At 37.0% G+C, this 13,982-nt stretch overlaps 2 protein-coding genes across 4 annotated transcripts in view; one reads left to right on the top strand and one right to left on the bottom strand.

The window, feature by feature from the left end:
• Positions 1 to 369: 369 nt before the first annotated feature.
• On the top strand, positions 370 to 3,649 carry vnc (GNAT family N-acetyltransferase vnc). Of its 2 annotated transcripts, none has more exons than XM_033469365.2 (2): positions 370 to 574; positions 2,395 to 3,649. In XM_033469365.2, the coding sequence occupies exon 2, from the start codon at positions 2,633 to 2,635 to the stop codon at positions 3,182 to 3,184; it is 552 nt and encodes a 183-aa protein (XP_033325256.2). In that variant the 5' UTR covers positions 370 to 574; positions 2,395 to 2,632; the 3' UTR covers positions 3,185 to 3,649. The 2 variants fall into 2 exon arrangements, with proteins under 2 accessions (XP_033325256.2, XP_033325257.2); XM_033469366.2 differs by lacking the exon at positions 370 to 574 and adding an exon at positions 953 to 1,090.
• The window catches only part of p130CAS (Serine_rich_CAS and FAT-like_CAS_C domain-containing protein p130CAS), a 162,121-nt gene continuing 151,771 nt past the window's right edge, over positions 3,633 to 13,982 (bottom strand). For both annotated transcript variants that reach the window (XM_033469348.2, XM_033469349.2), the window contains exons 5-9: positions 13,389 to 13,689; positions 10,882 to 11,234; positions 9,269 to 9,561; positions 7,905 to 8,261; positions 3,633 to 7,021 (exon numbers count right to left, since the gene is read on the bottom strand). In XM_033469348.2, coding sequence (XP_033325239.1) covers positions 6,734 to 7,021; positions 7,905 to 8,261; positions 9,269 to 9,561; positions 10,882 to 11,234; positions 13,389 to 13,689 — 1,592 coding nt within the window. In that variant the 3' untranslated portion in view covers positions 3,633 to 6,733. The remainder of the gene's footprint in view (positions 7,022 to 7,904; positions 8,262 to 9,268; positions 9,562 to 10,881; positions 11,235 to 13,388; positions 13,690 to 13,982) is intronic.

Raw genomic sequence — 13,982 nt, 5'->3', positions numbered from 1 at the left:
AGTAATTGGTCATACTTTGCGCACCTCGAGGTCATAGTTTGATCCATTAGCGAGGGTTACTACAAGAATTTTCTTTGCTCTGATTGGCTGATGATTTAATGCTACGACAGGATTCACTGTGGATTGGATGTGTAGTAAAATCGTGGGGATGCTTGCAAAAGCTAAGAGAGGTAGAAAAATCGTGCAAAACTTGTGGTACTGTAACTCCCTTAGCTTTGATAAGCATCCCCACGATTTTTAATTTTTCATTCGCAGTGATTTCTATCTTAGCATTGAATCGTCAGCCAATGAAAGCAAAGTAATTTCTCCACCTATTTTCGCTAATGGAGCGCGCTGCGTCCGAATAGTCTTGCAAAAATTTAGGTATGCACCATCGTGAGGCAGAATGGCTTACTATGATGAGGCATGACTGTACAATTGTACGTCCCACTACATACTTCTGTACACGTGCGCATTCTTCATTTCAGTTTTCGGAAAACGCTGGAGTTAAAGTGTGTTCTGTGCTTTACATATTTCGAAGTTTTCATGTAAACATTGAGTGATTGGTGTCTGAAACGTAAATCGTTTGACTTCGGTAAGTTACATAAGGAAACTTAGGGAAATTATACATTTCGCTAAATTACAACGAGGAAACTGGCTTGCTTGATTGGAGGGGGAAAAAAATTCCTAACCTATACTTGTGCTAACTCCGTCGAGATTCAAAATGGCGTGTCATTGATGTGCGAAAAACGTAGACGAATTCACGAGCTAACGTGTTGTGCTAAGTTTGTCGTTTGTGCTCCTATATTTGGTGAATTTATTTCTCTTGCCAGGATAGCAAGAAACAGAGAAAGGTTATGACACTGTCCCCGTGTGCGCCGTCCTAGGAAGTTCGTTTAGTATAATTCGTAGTCGAGGTACGGATTTAATAATGCAGGAAATCGTCCTGGCAGCCTTCTCCGTGATATCGAGTCTGCTCATAGTATTTGGCCTGGTGCTGCTGGGTAAGAACGACTGATAGTAACGTTCCATTATTGCTGCGCGGTACGCGGACTGTTTCGAAACATTGTTGCCAGAGCTGTCGAGTAGTCATATAGTTTCGGAGTCGAAGGTATAGTTGCAAGACTTTTGACCCAATACTTAACCTCTACCGTCACGTGTATAATATCTCCTAATCACTATTCTTAGTCGAAAAAATCTCAACCTTTATCTATCTTATGTTGCACTCAACTGGACTGTCATTGAGAAATTACCTTTGATTACGTTGTGTCAGACTTTGTTATACAGAGTGTTCCAATAGTTGTGGGGATAGGATTCAAAACAACTACTCCAAAAGAAAGCGAGAATATACTGAGTGACCTATAAATCAGAATTTAAATTGTTTCTGACAAAACACAAGTTATTTTGTGTTATTTCGTTGATTAATATGTTCGATTAAACAACGCCGTATGTTTTCTCTATCAAATTCTTAAACTACAAAGAAAGATGAATTCAATAGTATAGTTAAACGTTTATCCATGATTTCATCACTTATATATGCTATTAATGATTTAAAAACAAAGGATTCTCTTCTTCATTAATAATAAGAAAAAAAATTAAAATGTAATTGATAAAACATTAAACTCAAAAACGAAAAAAAAAAGAACAAAAAATATAAGCATGTGGAAATGTTTGAATTTGTCTTCCTTTATAGTTTAACAGTATGATAAGAAAGTATATAGTACTATTTAAAAAAATACAATATATTATATAATACAACTGTTACTTAAATACTAATGCATTTTGTATGAAATATTTTTGTGATAAGCTATTAGAAACAAGTTGTATATTATAGTGACCGATTTATGGACTACTTTAAAGAATGATATTTTGTCATGTAGAGCTTTACTTTTGTAAAAAAGAAATGTGAAAAACTTTAGCTCAATATAGGATATCTAAGTTAGATGGTATCTAAATGTATGCTTTATTTATCATTGTATGAAAAGCCTTTTATTCATTTTTTAGTTAATTCTATAAGTAAAAATCTAATAGGATAGAGCCAATGTGAAATCTTTAGGAAGCTATAGTAATAATAATTGATTTTGTTTTTTTATGTTTTATAAAAATATGAAAAAAAGTGAAATCTTATAAAAAATGATCTTGAAAGGTAATTCTTCCTATCATAACATGCGCTCTTTAAAGCAATAATTTAATACAATATTTGTACATACAATGTTGTTCATACAGTAAGAAATAAGGTAAATATTTAGCTGTTATAATTTACTTAAGACTTGAGAAAAACCTTATATTATCTAGTTTTTGATTTAGTGTTACAGATAATTTTGCGATAAACTTGCATACTTTCTATTCATTTATGGATTTTCTGAATTATTCATAAATATAATTTCACAAAAGCGTTTATGTTTTTTTCCACAGGTTGGTATTTAGTTTGGAAGTTTTTCCTTTCAAGATTACCCTTTGTCCAAGAACTGCTGGATGGGATGACTGAATCTTCGTCAGTGAATGATTTAAAAAATGGTAGATCACGTATAAAGAAAATTCGCCGAGATTAAAGCTTCGCTTGAAATTTTAAGAAGAAACAGGCAACACCTAAGATACTGTTTAGTTAGAGAAGAGTGTTATTTGTGTATCCATAACATTTTCATTTGCAAAGATGTCTATAAACATACGCTGTGCAACGACAGATGATTTGCTGAACATACAGCATTGTAATTTGCATTGTTTACCTGAGAATTATCAAATGAAGTATTATTTGTATCACGCTCTTTCTTGGCCACAACTAAGCTATGTGGCAGAGGATGAAAAAGGCAGGATAGTGGGCTATGTCCTTGCCAAAATGGAAGAAGACTGCGAGGACAATCCTCATGGTCATATTACAAGTTTGGCAGTGAAACGATCTCACAGAAGACTTGGTATTGCGCAAAAGCTTATGAACCAGGCCTCCAGGGCAATGGTAGAATGCTTTGGAGCAAAATATGTGTCGCTACATGTACGTAGAAGTAATAGAGCAGCTTTAAATTTATACACAAGCAGTCTACAGTTTGAAGTGTCAGAAGTGGAACCTAAATACTATGCGGATGGAGAAGACGCTTATGCCATGAAACGAGATCTCAGCAGTTTTCACATGGAAAAAAATGCTTCAAAAGAGAAAATGAACAAAGATGGCAATACGCACACGCATACCGGACGATGCTGCGACCGTTAATCATTTGTTTTGAATATTTACGTACAGATAGATTTTAAATGATTTTTTGCATTATTAGTTCCATACTGTTTGGACCTAAAATCTGTGACATTTGTGCATATTTTTGTAAATAAATATGCATGGGAAATACGTGGAAAATACCGTAAGTCAAGCATGATGGCTTGAATGTTTGACATGTACATTATCACAAGAACTTTACAAATACTGGGTAAAGTATTTAAGTTTATTCAAGCCTTACCTGAAACATATGAAATATTCTATATACCGCTAATAAGGGGTGTATTTGTTAATACTTATGCAGGTGGTTACATGAGAGACATTTGAACTATTGTATGTACTTCCATACAAATTTAGTTGGAAGTTTCTAATAAATGTATCATTGCATATAATTTAATTGACATACCGTGTTATTTAAAAAACCTCGAAAAATAATAAAACAATAAAATCATTAAACTTTTTCATATATTTAATTATTCTTTATTGAACCATTGAAACTATAATATACAAATAACTCGCCAGTATACAAAATTATCACCCAGACGTCACCAAGCAAATTAAGTGCAAGATGATACCAACTTTTTCAACGCAAAACACTAAAATTTCGGATCGTATCTTTGTAAAACAAATCTGATTTGTTTGCTCTATTTGTAAATATTTCCGCAATTTTTTTGAGTATAATTCAATGCTTAAATGTTAAGATTTGATATTGCACGATTTTTTCAAATGCTTTTTTACCTGTTGCGTCGATATATTATTGTAATTATGCCTAGACTGTATAGGAATAATTGTATATGTGTGTATGTGTGTGTTTATTCGTGTATATATACTTATGTACATATTAAACGCCCTCAAAACGACACAATTCATTCAGTTCGAAGGACACGTTAATCCCAAGTGAAACTTTGATTATTCTTCAAATTCGCTGGTTAATATGCTCGATTAAATTTCTAGACGTTGATTAGTATGTAACTTCATCGCTTCATAGAACGATATCCGAAAAATGAACGAAGTTCTCAATAATTTCAAGAGCTCTGCCAGTATAATTTCCTCACGATTATTATACTTCTAAGAACATCCATCGCAAAAGTATTTTAGCACGAAAGAATTCCAGGTACAATGTACAAAGGTTGAATCGAGGAGAACATTACAAAACGATAAGGTTTCTTTTACTCGGTCGATCGATAATACATACACGTGTCATACGTTTCGTTATCAAAGGTAATTGTTGGCTTAACGTTACGTCACTATTATCGGGGATACGATTCAACAAGAATGATAAGCACCTATTTAATATCGACTATGTATAAATTCTAAATATACATTAATTCTAACTGCCTTGAATGCTTGTTATCTTACAAAAAACACGTCGCCAATAAATTATAATACAAGTTCCGTAAACGAGGTTTGTGTTCACGCGATATGATCGATTAATATACTTTCTAAAAAATAAACTACATGTATAAGCTATTGTAGTAAATACTCTAAATACGGACGATCACCTGAAAATACACATTCTTGTAAATTGCAATCGATAATCATACGTTTCAATCAAATATCGCCCAATTTTGTTCTCATCATCTTGGGCATTTCATGTTTTAGTGATCTTCGGTGCTTCTCCGTCAAAAAAGGAGACAAAAGGCTGCGTTACAAATGTGCGGTTGTCAGTTACCTCTCTAAGGGCAGAGCATGGGGAAAATAACTTCTAGGAAAATACAGTGAAACAAAAAGGATTTCACTGCATCTACACAAAATGCAATCTTTTCTGTATTAACAATACTTTAAGATCCGCCGATCGTAAAAGTTACTTGTTTAGCAATGAAACTAACATCTATTGACAACAATACAATTCCAATTTTTGTGATCAGCGGATATCGTGGCCGACAGAACATCGTATTTGTATTGAAATATTCTTTTCATTGCTCTTGTAAGGAGAGCGCAGTCGAATCAACATTGGAATGATAGTAAACAGTCTACAAATTTCAGGTTTCGATTTTTTTTCACAGTCTCCGGTGTAGGTTAGTAATTTGGAAGAGTCGTAAAACGATCGACACGAAAAAGTCGTGTTCCGGTAATAAAAAGTTCTATAAAAATTCGTTAAAATCGGTCTCTAAAAGACGTATTCATAGCTCACATAGTATTCTATAAATTTGTTCCAAGAATCGTTTGAACACTGCATTTAGTTGAATTCATTTGTATAAATGTTTGAAGATGACGTGGCAATATTTTGAATTGCCGATGTTTTGGAAAATAATTTTCCATCGGTTTCGTAGTAATTTCAGAACATGCTTTCAAATGAAACAATTATCAAATGAGAGAGGCACAAATACAGTTGTTTGATGAGTGTTATTAACACGGCTACGATCATATTGAACTCGCTGGCAATGACAACGGCGCATTACATTTGAAATGAATCTCTATTCGAGAATCTTTCCAAATATATTCTACATTTGCTATATCTCTTATATTGTTTTACTCCACACTTTCAGCTAACGAATGACACAGTTATATGTATTTCCTATAAAAGGATACATTGCCTATATTGTCGAGTATACAATGGTTCAATGATTCTCACCATTTGGAGTACACAGGATGTCTTAGAATTCATGATACAATAAGACGTAGAGTAACTAAGACAAGAATATAATATAAAACTTTCTTCTAACGAGGTTCTTTTTCTTGAGAAAATTCGTTCTTTTTTTCAAAATTCTCAAAAAACCCCGATATGAAAAGATTTTACTATTTTTGTCTTTAATAATAAATTAACCTCCAACTAATTGTACCATAAATACTGGATCATCCTGTACAGTGAATATGAGCAGCATGAATTATTGAAACACGGTGTACTTCACAAAAACACTTGTCTTGAAAGAGGTTTCCTTATATCCTAGGTTCCTGTGCTTTGGCAGTTGCGTAGTTCTAAGTATCCATAGGCCTCGAGAGTTATTTATTGCGATAAACATAGCTTAGTTTAGTCAATCGAAACATTTCAGTCGGCGCAATTTTTTTATCCATGGTCCAAATTCATTTTCTGCCAATCAAATGAGGCTAATGTTCCGAGCCAAGCATGTCCAAGCTAAGAACGACATTTTAAGCAATTCATATCTTTTAAAGAGAAGAATCTTAAATTTCTTTGTAGCTGACAAATTTAGGGACAGCTGCTAGTAAACATGCTTGGCCCAGAATTCGACTCAAATAAGTAGGTTCTACTACTTGTAGGAGTAAAAAGACGCATCTCCTATGCCTAAGTTCTTACGGAGACTTTAGTCTGTGGATTATATCTCTTTCTCTTACCTATTCTGTTGTTCTTGTAATTACCATCGAAAACGTGACTTAAAAGTCTGATGGCCAGTAATAACAGCTGCTGATAATTACAGCTTCCGTTTACCTTATCCAAGCTTCTTTTTAAATGGAAACTGTTTGACCATCAAGCCGATCTAAGGAACTTGCACGCGAAAAAAAGTCTTTGTAGGATAAGAATGAAGCTTGCTAACTTTCGCGCATCGCCAGCTTCCTCCGTGTCGAAGATGAGGATCTCCAATCTTCAGACGTTCAGGGCTGCTGCGCGGCCTGGATCATCGCGATCTTCAAGTCCTTGGCCAAATGAGAAACATCTACAACGCTGTCTACCATTTCTTGAACTGCGGTTACATTGGGGAAGTATTGTGCAGCTTGTTTTGTTTTCGACACAGTTTGCGCAAGTGAATCGTTCAAAGCGTTTGCGCACTGCAAAACGCGCGTTCGCACATCGTTTCTGATCACGTTCCTGTGCACCGTGTCGCCGATGTGTACCAATCTATGTGCGCTTAACACCACGAATTTTCCATGTGCCAGAAATACCTGTTCAAACAAATGAAGATATGTTTTTATTGTGAACACACTTTTAATTAATTTTGATATTTTTAGACTAAGACGGTGTGTTGAGAATTTGCGTCCATATGTAATGGACAAACTATTCGACAATTTTACTTCTCGAATCGATTATTCTTAAACGGGACAGATGATAAAAGGATTAGAGTCGAAGATAGCATCGAAATAAAGAATATTGTTTTTAATATAAAAACAATGTGTTCAAGCAGGTTCAATAAAGAATGCCGATGATCATTTATTGTTAATTAGGCAAATACATTAATTCATATTCATGATTTTATATGCCGTCCAGCGCACGAAGCAAAACTAACACAAGGAAATGCATATGTACAGCTGGCGTCACAGATTTATTTCATAGTTTATTGTTTACGTTCGTCCATTAATTTCTAAATTATGTTATTAGACAATAAATTAAGCTCTCCAAAAATCTCAGTCTTGGCAGGTAAAATGAAGACTCTGTTCTTACGTGAAAATTATGAAGACAGTACTTCAGATGAAGAAATTGAAATAACTTCTTGGTAAAATAAATAGTAACAATTAAAGACGACATTAAAGGCGACAAAAATTAAAATGTTTCAGCAATATTTATAACGCTTTGAAGATGTAAATATTATCTTGTTTTGATCTTTATATTTATCGTTTTTATCGTGAATTCTATTTCTGAAAATTCTACTTTTCTGACGTAAAAAAATTTTATAGCGATTTCTTTTTCTTCTAATTGGAAATTAAAAGTGGAATAATAAATTGAATGGAATCTTTGCACAGGAATCAATGGCACATCGTATAATAAAGACCCAGAATGCGATAATAACGAGACTGTTGAGAAATAAAAGCGAAAATAAGTGATACTTGCCTTAGGCGGTTGGTTGAGTGCGACCGTTTGCATGAAAGCGTCGATTGCGTGAGTCAGGTGGTTTCCATGCGTGATCACCTGGGCCGCGTAGAAAGCCAACAATTGTTTGTCGTTAGGATCCATGGGCGTCGGGGTTGTGGGTGGCATTTGAATCGTTGCATTGTCCGCCTCGGATACGAGCAGGTCGTAATTGCTTCGAAGTTCTTGAGGTAACGCAGCTCGTACTTCTTCACGTTGCTTTGCAACCACTTCCCTCGAATCAAGATTAACGTAATCGTAATCTTCTCCAGCACCGCTGTTGTTGCTACTGCCCGTCGAGATGATCGATGACCGTTTGAACAGCAGCGTCGAGTTACCCTGTTAACCGCAGGAGACTTCTTTAGATACTAATTTCGTTAAAAACAATTAGATTGTCTGACACAATCTTTCGTTCATCTTTGAAAATTAATTTGTTCCGTATCTTAGTTGCGTGAATTGAAATTCATTCAATTATTCCATTAACTTATATTCACTTCTTTCTTACATTCGTGGTTTTAAATAATAATAAGTTCTAAGAGGTTTTATTAATTGTTTGCTTTTCTACACCTGATGTTTAAATGGGAGAGTTACGAAATCCTAAAACGTATCATCCCGGTTCATCAAAGTACATTGAACGTATCTTCCGCAAATAAATCAAATAAATAATGACGTCTATATTTAGTGAATTAGTGGAAATAAATCGGAGGTTCAGCCAGTAACGCAGCAGCGGACTTCAACGCTAACTGTTCAAGAGTTATTTTATACACTGCGTCTCACAACTATAAAACCACCAAAAAAATGTTCAGTTCTTACACATTGGAGTGAATATAATAACGAACGAAGCAGGGCATGTTCGAAATCGTATTGAGAAATAATGTATCTTTTTAGAAGGACAGATTATGTTTAGTCTGAAACCAAAAGATAGCAAAACACTGATTCGTTACTGTGTTCGTAACTATAGAACCATGCCAGTAAAAATTGTTTTTCGTGGACAGGGCGTCAGTTTTGCTTTAAAAAAGTCTGACTGGAACTATGAAAAATCAAATATTTACTGAATTATTGTTACAATTTCATTTTATTGTACTTTGCAATGAATTCTTGTGTAATAAAGTATTCTATTCTGTTGGTTCTATAGTTGCAAAAGAAGAATAGTTCAGATTTCTTTCGTTTTCTTCTTTTTTATGAATAAAATTTATCCTTTTTTACAAAAATATCGTTGCTTGGTGCAATCTCAAATATGGCACATTTCATTCATTGTTATATTAACTGCAATGTACAAAAACTGAACGTTTATGGGGTGGTTTTATAGGTATGAGATGCAGTGTAGGTGCACGTAGGATGCTCACCTGAATGAAACTGGCGACCTGACGAACGTCTTCCGTGAGTGCCCGGGCGCACGCGATCAGCTGATCGAGTGGGTCTGGCTGTGTGGGTGGCACGAGGGTGGAAGGTGGCCCGTTAGTAGGTGTCGGAGCATCACTACCCCCGCGACAGAGCTTCCCGGCGTCCCATTCCATCGCGTCCAGCTCAGTGGCAGCTTCCTGCACGAGTTTATCGGAATCGCGGAGAGCCTTGACCAGAGGTCGTAATTTCGTGGCCAAACCCTTGTCCGGTGCCTTGCCGGCGTTTCCCAGGGTGCCTACGAAAAAGTCGGTCGAATTTTTTCATCTGAAAGCCTTTCTTTCTCACTTGGTTCGTTAAGTTTCCCGGTTGTAGTTGTTTTATGTTATCCACATAGACAATTTAACCACACGTTCTTTCGTCAGGATAATTTGAACAATCGTAAAATGTGAGAATGGTTTGACCAATTTTCTTTAGTCCGTTCTGGCTTTCTCGAAGGCTGATTTTAATCCTTAACAGGTGAACTGTCACACCAACCAGTGTTTACAAAAACATAACGAGCAACTCCTTGAATAATATGAGAGTTGAGAAGACAAAATTTATTATAAAAATTGATTTCGTAATGTTTTCATACATCGTAGATCCTAATAAAGTTTCGCTTATTTAGCAAATTGTAATTTTGTCTTCGATAAGTCTCATTAAACCGATCAATGGAAATCATGCTTTGTAGCATAAGATGTACATAGAATGACGTATTACTTGAATTGTCAAAAAAGCTACCTCAACAAACATTTGTTAAAGGATTTCTGAGGCTGCCCAACCACATTTAAAATCAACTTTAGTCGCGACTCATTCTGAATAATTCGTTACGGTGAAAAGGCCTGAGGGGAGTTGACAAAATCAACACAAGTGTTAGCAAAAAGCCTATGATAACACTAGATTGCTGGAGTGAGTCAATTTGACTCATTTATGATTTTATTGCATCATATATACAAAAAATTAAATCATTTTTTTAAAAACATATATTGGTTATTTAAAACATATATTGGTTAGAATTCTATTACATTCTAATACATAGAATTCTAATACATGTTTTAAAAAAAAATGATTTAATTTTTCTTATATACAGGGTGTCCCAAAATTGTGGTATTTCCGGGAAATGAAGAGTTCCTGAGATCATTTGAAAAAACTTTTTCCTTAGCGAAAATGCAATCCGCGACTTTGTTTACGAGTTATTAACAAAAAACTGTGACCAATGAGAGGCGAGCTCGGCTGGCGACTGAGCCAATGAACGGTACTGGTCTTCGTCCGTCTCGTGCCAGCCGAGCACGCCTCTCATTGATCACAGTTTTTCGTTAATAACTCGTAAACGAAGCCGCGGATTGTATTTTCGCTGAGAAAAAAAGTTACTTCAAATGATCTCAGGAATCCCTAATTTTCGGGAAGTACCATAATTTTGGGACTCCATGTATATAGCAATCAAACCTTAAATGAGTCAAATTAACTCGCTTCGGCGATCTAGTGTTAACAAATCGACCAATTCGATAATGTTTCTTCGTAATACCATTATACATGCGTATAGATTTCTTTTTATACTTAACATAACAAAGATAATTACCTTCGGCGAATTCAGCCAGATCGTGCAAGGACGTTCTAAGCCTCAGGGCTGCCAGTCTGAGGTCCATCAGGGTTGCGTCCAGCCGCTGAGCCGTTCTCCAAACTGGGCTGACGAAGCCCAGTAACCTAGCTATTGCAGCCGATGCTTCGCTTTGCAGCCTTTGCAGGCCTTCCAACGCGGAATCTAGCTCTAGCGGAAGTTCCTTGCTAACCGGAACATCGTAGATCTGCTGTGTTTGCGATGGGGGAGGTGGTGTCGGCGTTTTAGGCACAGGAGTGTTGTGCCGGGACGGTAACGAGGAAGCTGGAAGACGCGATCGGGGTACATCGTAATCGGGGGCTGCGAGGCTGGATCTGAAAGGGGACGTCCTCGTTAGACGCTGAAAGTTTATTATCGCACGAAAACCCTGGAAAATTGTGGAAGATTTAACCTTTTAGGTACGGCTGAATTCTGCGCGAGGCTATTTCTCTGGACGCCAGAGTCTGATATGTACTGTACAGAGTGTCTGTATATTCTGTCTGTATATACAGGGTGTCCCAAAAATATCTCGCAATACGAAAGTGGCGGATTCCTCAGGCCATTTGAAGCAACTTTTTCCTTTACAAAAATGTTCTCCGAGGCACCGTTAACGAGTTATTAACGAAAAACAGTGACCAATGAGAGGCGAGCTCAGCTGGCGCGAGGCGATCGAGCCAATGAGCGGAACTGGGCTTCGCGCGGTGGTTGGCTGGGCCGCCTCGCGTCACTGTTTTTCGTTAATAACTCGTTAACGGTGCCTCGGAGAAAATTTGTGTAAAGGAAGAAGTTGCTTCAAATGACCCGAGGAACCCGCCATTTCCGGATGGCGAGACATTTTTGGGACACCCTGTAGACTGTTGTGAATCGATGTGAAGACAGAAGAAGTGTGAAACAATGCATATGAAGACGATTATTTAATTCAAACGATGACCGAGTGAGCTACTAGAATAAGCCACTATAGTGGCGCGTCGTGCCTAAAAGGTTAAGAGGGTGTTCTAGTCTAGAACCTTCAAAAAATCGATCTCTTTCGAATTTCATTTTCCGAAAGTATATGCTTCCGAAAGTATCTCTATCAAAGGATATCGTTCGATACGAGAAATTGATGACGCTTATACGTAGCTGTCTGAACGGTGCATCGGACATAAAAAGGGATCAAAACACATTTTGGTTCACGCAGATCGACGGAAGAAGAAAACTTGATACAGTTTCATTTGGGTTTTAACGAAAGGAAAGGAACGTTGTTTAATCTCAAGCTTCTTTCTGTTCGTGAAAGTGCAAAGGTAGAAACATCCGCGGAATATTATTGTGTAACTATATTACAAGAGTAGTTCGTAACGTGGTCGTATCAGCCAAAGTGGTTCACGTTTTCCTATTATTCTGTTCCGAACGTCAAGCTGTCAAGCTTCCTCGAAAGTTGAAATTTCGAACGTGTAATCTACTTTCCGGCTAGAATCACGGATGAAATCGTCGTGGCGGCGTATTTGTCGTTTTCCAAAGCGTAAACGGAACCAATTTCTCCGAAGCTGCGGTAGGAACGACCGCTGTTGGCACCGGTCCGGTATTTAAGCCCGAGCTTCTCGAAATAAATCTCTTCCTGGCAGCTGTGACTCGCTACCCTCGCAAATATACACAGTTCATTGTACTCGATGTTGATGCTCTGATGCGCTTCGAGTACATAATTAAATTACTGTTACTGATCTCAAGAAAAAAGATCGATGAAAAACCAACGAGAAGCTCAACGATATCATTCTTGCGAATGAGATGCTGATAAACATATTTATCGGTAACATAATAATTGATATCTTGAAGATTAAAGTAATAATTTATACTGTAATCTTTGACAGTAATGCAAGTTGGATATGTTAAAGAGCTTGTGAAACGTGCACCTTGTGACTCACTTGAAGCCGTGTAAATTTCTCCTATTAGACATTTTTACGCCTTCAATCGTATTTATTTGGACATTTCTGTGTCTGTTAGAAGGATTGCCGCATGTCACGATTTTATAAAATTTCAATTTCTGCATTAATTCAGCTTTAGAATATAGGATTCAACCGTTTGTCGGAAAACAAATCATAAAAACAAATTCTATAGATAAAGCAAAAGAATAAGCAAAGAAAAGATAAAGCAAATTGAAATGCTATTAATACGAAACATTGGTGATCAAAATTTCAAGTGACAATATCTTGAAAATGAAATCGTACGACATGCGACGTTATTCTTTGCAACGACAGATTTATGTATGAATACCCTGTACACACACGAAATCTGTGTCATTAGGAAGACAATCCCAAAAAGCTTGTCAGCCGCGAGTCTCTCTCTCTCCAAATCCAATATACAGAGTGGCCGAAGAGTAGTCCTGAGCAAACTACGATGTTAGGTCTGTGGCGTGCATGTCACAGTGAACAGATACTATAACGAGGTTTTCGGGGCAATTAGTTGGTTCCAGTTATAGCCGTCTGTATCAACATTCGGTTGGAGATATCGCATACCTGTTCGAACCGCTCAGGGATCCGTCGTTCGTGAGGCTGGACGCGGAGCTGCTTGGCGTCAAGGGTTGCAAAGGTCTTGGCACGTCGTAGCAATCGAGGGGTGTGACGCCAGAACCACCGGAGCAATTTGAGCTTGGCGTGCAGGAGGTGGGTTGTCTCGGGATATCGTAGCAAGAGGGTGCAGGACTCGGACTGCTCGCTGGCGATGGAATCACGGGGACCGCTCGCGGAGGAACGTCGTAACATTCGCTCACATCCCCGCCATTGTCTATCGAACTTCTGGTGCCGGTCGTGTATCGCCCTGGAGAGAAGTTTAAGGAAACGTGAAATGCAAATCAAATTTCTTGGCGCAGGCTAGAGGAGCCAATTATTGTGCCTTGTTGGCGGGCCTCGGGGGTTTTCGCTACTGAAAAGAAACTTTGGCAATTTAATCGGCATTTCTTACGAACTTACAGCTAAATATCAATGTTTCTTTTGTCGATATAAATTTTACTATGAAACAAATGAGCCGGCTATTTTAAAAGTGGCCTAAATTCATTTATTTTGAAATTCAGATATTTAAGGATTTTGCGTATTTTAATAAATTTAAAAATA

This window comes from Megalopta genalis, chromosome 7 (genome assembly GCF_051020955.1).
Source record: "Megalopta genalis isolate 19385.01 chromosome 7, iyMegGena1_principal, whole genome shotgun sequence".
In the NCBI taxonomy this organism is placed as follows: Eukaryota; Metazoa; Arthropoda; class Insecta; order Hymenoptera; family Halictidae; genus Megalopta; species Megalopta genalis.
Note: the sequence above shows the minus strand (reverse complement) of the source record. Positions and strands in the feature narration are given on the sequence as shown.

Bases quoted from the DNA above. Each gene is read 5' to 3' on its own strand.
- vnc (XM_033469365.2), top strand. From the start codon at position 2,633: ATGTCTATAAACATACGCTGTGCAACGACAGATGATTTGCTGAACATA.